At 45.7% G+C, this 8,908-nt stretch overlaps 1 protein-coding gene across 1 annotated transcript; it reads right to left on the bottom strand.

The window, feature by feature from the left end:
- Positions 1-201: 201 nt before the first annotated feature.
- On the bottom strand, positions 202-8,544 carry dpp7 (dipeptidyl-peptidase 7). Its single transcript, XM_034090278.2, has 13 exons — positions 8,410-8,544; positions 7,400-7,526; positions 7,178-7,317; positions 6,486-6,649; positions 6,011-6,146; positions 5,774-5,855; positions 5,484-5,650; positions 4,592-4,652; positions 4,326-4,444; positions 3,760-3,916; positions 1,426-1,490; positions 856-926; positions 202-772 (listed from the first exon to the last, which is right to left on the bottom strand). The coding sequence occupies exons 1-13, from the start codon at positions 8,479-8,481 to the stop codon at positions 661-663; spliced, it is 1,473 nt and encodes a 490-aa protein (XP_033946169.1). The 5' UTR covers positions 8,482-8,544; the 3' UTR covers positions 202-660.
- Between the last annotated feature and the right edge of the window lie 364 nt (positions 8,545-8,908).

The following is an 8,908-nucleotide window of genomic DNA, read 5'->3' as shown; positions in this document are numbered from 1 at the left end:
TGTTTGAGAATGGAAAGCCATTTCTACAAAGCAGGTCAAACTATTTCCAGTGCTTTTGATAAGGGTCTGTGGGTTAGAAATCATCGACTGCGTCACTTCTGTTTGACGGACTGCTTTAAGTGGAGGCTGTTTTATATTTGTGTTGGTGTTATTGTCACATGGTGAATGATAAACTCTGGATCGGCTTTAAATGAGTAGAAATTGTAGAAATGAAAGATTTTATTGAACAGAATATTTGTGTTGAACTCGTGCTTCAGGCGTTTGGTGCCCTGGGATGGAAACGAGCATACAGCTGGTGTGAGGGGGGGGCGGAGAGGCTGCAGATCAATCATCTACATGTTTGTCTGTAGCCTTATTGAACCAGGTGACGCCCCTTGAGATCACAAGACCTCTTCTTCAGGGTGACCCGAGGACATTAGTTACACATGTACCATAGAAACAGAACAACAATAAGGATGACACACAACATAATGTACAGGGTCTTGGAACTCAAACTTTGTAATGCTTGCATTTGGAAAACATCTTCGAGAGCAAGCAACATGTTGCACAAGCTGTTTGCATGCTCATCCAATCATTGTGTGCGATGGAAAGCCCATCATTTCCCTCCACGTCGGCTCAATTCCACGCTGAAGTCTACGTGCTCCAAAGCCACGGGGAGCTTTAGAGTGAGCGCCGTGGTCTGAGCCGCTCCTGCGCCACCCACTGGGCGATCAGCTGGGCTTCTGTCTTCCTGGCACTGGTCACCGACTCAGGGTCTGCAGCATTCGAGGCTCTGCATGGAACGACAGGGAAAGGCCATTAGATTGATTAGAGGGTTAAAGAGTCGGGATGTCTGCAGGGACCGGCTGAGCCCACCTGAGGTCCAGATGATGGGCGCCTTCAGAGATGTTCACCGCTACCAACGATGAGCTCAGGGACCGGCGCACCTAAACAAGAGAGATGATTGGGTCAGACTGAAGGCAGCGCTTCAGATTACAGTGCTGACTTAAGATAAGAGTGCTGACTTAAGATAAGAGTGCTGACTTAAGATAAGAGTGCTGACTTAAGATAAGAGTGCTGATTTAAGATTACAGTGCTGACTTAAGATAAGAGTGCTGATTTAAGATAAGAGTGCTGATTTAAGATTACAGTGCTGACTTAAGATAAGAGTGCTGACTTAAGATAAGAGTGCTGACTTCAGATTACAGTGCTGACTTAAGATAAGAGTGCTGACTTCAGATTACAGTGCTGACTTAAGATAAGAGTGCTGACTTCAGATTACAGTGCTGACTTAAGATAAGAGTGCTGACTTCAGATTACAGTGCTGATTTAAGATAAGAGTACTGACTTCAGATTTCAGTGCTGACTTAAGATAAGAAGTTCTTTATTGATCCCAAATTGGGGAATGTTTGCGTTGCAGCAGCAAATGTTGATTTCATCTCTTACCCCTCCGTTGGCCCATGGGTCCAGATCCCCATTGGAGAAGATAATGTTGCTGGCTGTGGAGAGGGCTACACACACACACACACACACACACACACACACACACACACACACACACACACACACACACACACACACACACACACACACACACACACACACACACACACACACACACACACACACACACACACACACACACACACACACACACACACGGTGGATTACCAGAGCAAAATGTACTGTACAATTTATTTAAAAATATGTTTCAATATAAATAAGATGGCAAAGTTTGTTGGCTGAAATAATGCACCATTTTTAGCCTTCATGGCAAATCAATTTTACGTTTGTGAGTGAGTTGGAAAGCTGGACAAAAAGGGGCCGATTGTACATCTGCCGAGACGCATGCACTGCTGCTGGGTGTAAGGAACTATGACTCCATAGTTGGCAGCTTTAACAGAGGGTGGAGCGACTGAAGTGAAGAGCGGAATATGGATGGAAGTTACAGACGATGTGAATGCCACAGGATCTGGACACAAGAGGACGGTGGACCAAGTGAGGTTGAGGTGGGAGCATTTGAAGCAGCTAGCAAAGACCACAGCCAGGCTAAAGCCCACAGACGGGTAACACACCACATAAAAGGGGACAATACACAGATGTGGTACTGGATATCATTGGTGGTCAGCAGTCAGTCTTTACATGGAATACCAAACGTTGTACTGGATGGTGAGTCGCAGGTATGTGTGATTTTATCCTTGTTCCTATAGAACTACAATTATCTTGTATAATTGTTATTTTCATAGTACTACAATGGCTATATGTCTTACATAGCATCCTAGTACTACAATGTTCCAGGTTGCATGCTTGTGATCATCTTATTAAGGGGTATCAAGTATATTGATAAACTTTCATTTCAGGTCGTCACCTGATGTGACACACACCATTGAAGACGAGGTCCTCCTGACCCATGTGGATCCAGAACCTGGACCTTCAGCCAGGCCTGATGACACACTGCAAGAGCATCGTCCCACGGAGAGGGACGATGCCTACGAGACTCTGCTGAGCCGGGACACGGAGAGGGACGATCCGTCTGGCCAAAGAACAAATACAGCTGTGCCGGCTTCAGCAAACTGAAACCTCACTAAGAATTAGCTCCTCAAAGCACGCCTGGATTGATTTGATGTCCTTTATGTATTTAAAAATATAATTAGACATTATAGATGTCCCTGCAATGTGGTCTGTTGTCTTCCATGTATTATTTGTCATGTCCACTAGATGGCGATCAGTAGGATTAAAGCACTGATATTCAGGATCTAGTCATCTTGAAAAGTCGTAATCTGGATCAGGGTGATCCGATCCTGAATTGCTTTGAGCTCCAGGAACAGAATCTGTCGGACTCGTCTGATCGGCTCTGATTGAGATGAAACGTGTTGACCCCTGGGCCCAGTAGATTGGATAACACTGTAAGCCCCTCCTCCCTGACAGCAGGAGAAATCTCCCTCGTCCAGCTTATCCAAACCTCGGCTGCCTGGACTTTAACACAGTGGGGAATAGTCATGTAACATTGCATTGCTTAATTACAACACCCTGAGAGGCTCTGCGCAATCTGACTTTATGTGCCGTGGTCTGAAACGTGCAATAAATAAAGTTTATAATAATTCATTTATAACATTTTTACCTGGCATAATAGCTTTGGTCTGATGTCACAGAAAGATAAATAACCTTGTTAAAAAAGAACTCGACATCAGATCTACTTCCTCTTCTTAATCTATAAACTATGAACAAAAATGTTCACGGTCATTTGAAGTTCAACTGCGTGACCCAAAACATCTTCTACGTAACCGATTCAAAATGGAGTATTTGTGCCAACTCACAGCTGAACGTGCTCCTTTGTTCTATGAAGAACAACGGTCTCTCCTGCGTGCGGCCGGTTCTGCTCCACTCAACTGCCACCGGCCATTTGTGATAACAGCCCCTGTGGCAGCGACCACACACCTGAGCCTCTGTGTGTGTGTGTGTGTGTGTGTGTGTGTGTGTGTGTGTGTGTGTGTGTGTGTGTGTGTGTGTGTGTGTGTGTGTGTGTGTGTGTGTGTGTGTGTGTGTGTGTGTGTGTGTGTGTGTGTGTGTGTGTGTGTGTGTGTGTGTGTGTGTGGGAGACAGCTGCAGTGTTTCAAGAACAATCTCCACACAGTGCTTTGCCACATGTGTCGTTGACATGTTTCGTTGTAACGCTTTGCAATATGTTTGCTGTCGTCGTGCCAATAAAGCTCCTTTGTGTTTGTGTTTCATTTTATCAGTTCATTTCTAGATTCCATGCCACCAGTGCTCAGGGCTCACCGTCTCCCCAGAACTGGGTCTTGAGCCAGCCGGGCCGGGGCAGCACGGCCCAGCGTTGGGAGCAGTACCGCTCTCGGTCCGCCTCAGTGAAGGCCATGGGGGGGAACATGTCCGTCACATTGTTGCTCTCGTAGCACAGATTCACCTCTGTGCATGCCTGCAACACGTGTGGCCATCAGGGGGAACACACACACACACACACACACACACACACACACACACACACACACACACACACACACACACACACACACACACACACTTTTGTAATGGAAATGGGAGTCTGTAGAGGTTCATGCTATTCATCCGGAAGCCCAGTCCTGAGCTGAATCGGATCTCGCTCTATTCAACATGTTTCTTAATACCTCCATTCTTTCTTCTGTGAAAGAGGTGGAGGAAAAAAAAGATTCTGGCAGGATCATTACTCTGACTGAGGATTGTTAAGGTTTGGAACTTTAAACTCTCCAGAGAGGATGGACTGACACTAACCGGTATATTATTATTCTACACAACGTTCACATCCTGCTTGTGCTGTGTGTTTGGGTGGGGGGTGGGGGGGGGAGTACCTGATAGTCCCAGGCCAGGCTGTCCAGACCCAGCCCACAGCCGGTGGGGTCGGCACACTGCAGATACAGGGTGTACAGGTCAAAGCAGCTCAGCCCCCCCGTAGAGTTGTACACAATCCCTGCACGAAAGGAAGGCGGAGCATCAGGGACGGGATGGAATGGAGGTTGTGAACACAGTCCAGCAATTCAACAACATGAGTAAGACTTCTACGAAGCGGACCACCGCCCTCTGCTGTCCAGTTACATGAAGTGCTTCACGTGTGTACCTGCAGTGTTCCTGAGGTTGGTGAGCAGGTCCGGTCCACTGAGCATGGTCTCACAGCCCACCTGAGAGGAGGCAAAGATCCCAACTCGTGTCACTCTGGTCATCTCTGCTCATTTATACTCATTTCTATATTTATATTCTATGTCTATGCATGCAATTATTGTTTTATTTTGTTTTGGCTGACCCTGCAGACCTGTCATTTCATATATTTACAATGTCATTATTCTGCAGTTTCAAAGAATCATTTAGTTCCCTTGATATGAATGTGCAGCAGTCTTGAATAGCTGCTTTGGTTTGGGGAGGCTGGATGTGAAAAGCAGCCTTCATAACGGCCGGCAGCTCAGAGTCGTACAGTATAGGGAACCCGGAGAGTAGTAGCATCACTTGTGTTATTCAAATGAATAGCATTGTAGCCTATGGCGTGGACTACTGGCTAATAGTTACTAAAATGGCTTCGTCGATTTGGACGACTTTGGAGTGGTGTTGGGGGTAATTGAAGATGCTCAGTCCATGTCTGACATTAGTATACAGAAAGTGTAATTTAAACCAGACAATGCTTTAGGGGACTCTGGATCATTTGGATTGGGAATATTGCTTATTTATTTGAAAAATTATTGTCCACAGTGAACTCTTCCTCTTGCGCTCTGTATCTCATGGCTGCAACGCTACTCATGGAGTGAGAACCAGCCCAAAGAGAACACATATTGCCACTTGCTGTCATATAATGCCATTACATTTAATAAACACTAATTGTGCAAACTGCCCAACATATGCAAGTTGGGGTACTCAACATGTCCTGGTTCACTAAAGTGACTATAGGTCTCTGTTCCGTTACAAACACACGTCTGAACGTGAGTGATGTGGCACTCAGACTGCTGCTGATCAGCTGTTACCTTCACTGGGTGGGCAGGCATGTTGCCCATGAAGTGGGTGCTGTAGGGGTAGTCCAGCATGGCCATCAGAGTGAAGGCATTCCTCAGCAGGCCGTACAGCTGCTGGACGTCTTGAGAGGACGCCGGCGGGGAACACAGGAAGAACTCCGACTGGATCCGACTGTAATCTGTTCAACGGCAGTGGCTTTTCATTCCTTATTCAGAGTCACTACCGTTATACTGTAACACTTTGAGTAGAACACAATCCTTTCTGCCTACAGCCATCTTCTGTTCGGAGAGCAGAGCAGTACCTTGAAGCCGAGCCAGTTCTGTGAGCTGCTGAAACGCTCCTCTCACAGCATCTCTGCACGCCAGGCTTACCCGCTCAAAGTCCTTTGAAGAGTAACAGAGACATTCAGTCAGCATCCAACCTGCCGTGCCGTACACACATCATGACTGCTCACAGTTTAAGGTCCAACCCACTCAGATCTCTTAGGGCCTGTAGTAGCTGTGTCTCTGCATCACACGTTGAGCACATAAACACTTACAGCTGTAACGTCTCTGAAAAACTGTGTGGAGTCCCCGAGCCCCGCGGTGGAGAGCACGGGGGCGCTGGCAGCAAGAGCCCCCGCCACCATGTTGGGATACTTGAGCCTCATGTAGGCCGACAGCATTCCTCCATAACTGCAGGGAGAGGAGACGCAACCGAGAGAGCCAATGAGAACAACGCGTGGATTTCCTGTCTGGTTTAAGATGAAGTGAATATTAATACAACTAATATCTGATCAACAAAACAAAAGATAACTTTTCATTCAGTCACAATCATACTCCAGAGAAGTGAAAGGCTCATATCGTGTGCATCTCATCAGCCTCTGAACGCCTCACTGTCGCTCTTTATATCTCACCTCCAATAACCAGCAGGAGCAATTATGATTATTACACTTCTCCATTCTAAAGGAACATCACATGCCAGATCATCAGGTCAAGCTAAGCTCATGTTCCACCTTCTCTGCGTGGACCTACCTGCCCCCGAACGCGATGACAGGGCAGAGCGGAGCGGCCAGCTGCTGCTTCAGCTCAGAGATCATCAGGGCGAAGTCCGCCAGCGCCTGCTCCACCGTCAGCAGGCCCACCTGGGGCGAGCTGAAGGAGTCTTTGCCAAACGGCAGCGAGCGGCCATAGTACCTCTGCGGGGGGGGTAATGGAGGCGGTGTTAGAGCTGGAGTATCTCCAGAGAAGGACATCACGCTTGAAAAGTTCAACTTTGCTCATCTTTCGAAGAAGCGAGCCACGGAGGCAAAGCGGCGCCACGGAAGCACAACGCAGTTCGGCAAAGCTTGACGTCACCCCACGCAATGGAGACGCTTCCCATTCACTTTGAATGGGGTGACGGAAAATTACACATTTAAGAAAATATTGATTAAAATGTTTTTTGGAAACATGGCCACTTAAAAAGTGAACAGAGGTTCCTCGAAGGCAACACGATTCTTTGTTTCTGCTGCGTTACACCGGCTCACAGCTGCTTGGAAAAAGACATCATTGTGGTTGGAAAGTTGTGGGGGCTGAAAGTCAGCTGACAGTATTATCGAACTTTAACCATCCAGGTCCTATTTGCTCAGTCCCGTGACTGAGGAAATAAGGACCTGGGAAGCTGACTTTGAGCTCAGTCAATAATATACAGCATGCTTTTACTTCACTGTGCTCTTTGTCCTTACATGTTCTGCGAATATGACCAGGCCTCCTTGCTGTGCTGCTAACTCGGAGATGAAACCAGAGTTAGCAGCAAACTCCCAGATGTCTCCCTCATTGCCAGTGTAGAAGAAAATAGGGCCGTAGCCTTCCTTCCAGAACTTATCTGAAGGAGAGGAGACAGAACACAATGAGTCCTTTGCTCATGAACGCAGCATGTGGAACGTGAACACGGGAAGTGGGTTGACCTGTGATCAGGTATCGCTGCTGGAAGGTTCCATTCCCCACGCTGTTGAAGTTGAAGTGGTCCAGAGTCTGAGTGAAATACTTCTCAGTGAAGTGGCCTTCAGTCTGGAATCCGTCATGTTTTCTTGACTATGGAAGGAATGTACAGCGCACATTAAACTGGGTTATCTGGTCCTAAAACATCATAACGAGACGTGCGTTTAAAACCTTTACATCTCCGTTCTTCTTTAGGGCTTAACGCGACACTACGTGAAGCCAGAGACGGAAGAAGAGCTCAGATTATTTACTTAAGTAAAAGTATCAATACTACAGTGTAAGAATACTCAGTTGCAAGTGAAGTTCCTGCATTTTAAAATGTACTTAAGTAAAAGTATAAAAGTATTGCATCAAAACAAATGTTCAGTATGTTATGTATAATAGCACATTTAAACAGCATATTTGTGAAATTATTATATTATAATTATTGATGCATTCATTTGTTCATATCTTAGTAAAAGTGGGGTTTCTTTACTTATACGGGGTAGCCTAACTAACCTATACTAATATATGATATTGAACTAGTTGATATATATTTGTTATTAACAACCTCAGTCTGTTGTGTAACAACAACTAAATCTGTCAAATAAATGTAAAGGAGTTCAACATTTGCCTTCAAAATGTAGTGGAGTAAAGTATAAAGTAGCATTAAGCGAAAAATACTCCAGGAGAGTACAAGTAGCTACGTTTTTTACTTCAGTAAAGTACTTTGTTACATTTCACCACTGAAACCCAAGTGTGCTTTACACCAGTATCCACATTCCACACTCAAATACTTCACACCTTCTAATGTGTTTTGCATCGTTTGTCACTTTAAAGCAGAACATTAGAAATGTGTAAATAATTTCAGTCAGACCGAGAAGTAGGGGACACGTGACTCCCGACTTGAGCTTCCTCCAGAGCGGAACTGATGTTTCAGGAAACACACATAGCCTACATATGTGCATTTTAAATATCTATACACGTACACTGTTACCTGGAAAGAGAGCGGCAGGCTGTGCCCCACACAGAGCAGGGTCACGGTGAACACGGCTAACATCGGGCTCATACTCCACACCGGCTACAGAAGCTTCTGCTCGAAGCTGCTGTGTGGACGTCCCGAAGGGTTTCACCGCGCCTGCGCGTACTGCATGTGTCACATGACGCACTTGTTATGATCTATGGTGCGTTTAACTGCGCCCCGTAAAATCGAACATTGTATTGTTTTCATTTAAAGCAGTTGAACTACCACAACAGAAAAGAGAAAATATGAAATGCAGCACCAAATAAAACTTAAGATGAAATACAAAAATACTCGAATACAGATTAAAAAAACGCACATAAACACACTATAATATACCGTTTGTCATTAACAATAGGCCTAAAAAACATTTAGGTCCTTGACACGTTTTTGATTACACAGTGTTTAAAAACACGATGGAACATGGAACACATGAGCTATCAGCAGAAGACAGAAAAGCGACACCTGCTGCTCT

Source organism: Pseudochaenichthys georgianus, chromosome 9, assembly GCF_902827115.2.
Source record: "Pseudochaenichthys georgianus chromosome 9, fPseGeo1.2, whole genome shotgun sequence".
NCBI lineage: Eukaryota > Metazoa > Chordata > Actinopteri > Perciformes > Channichthyidae > Pseudochaenichthys > Pseudochaenichthys georgianus.
Note: the sequence above shows the minus strand (reverse complement) of the source record. Positions and strands in the feature narration are given on the sequence as shown.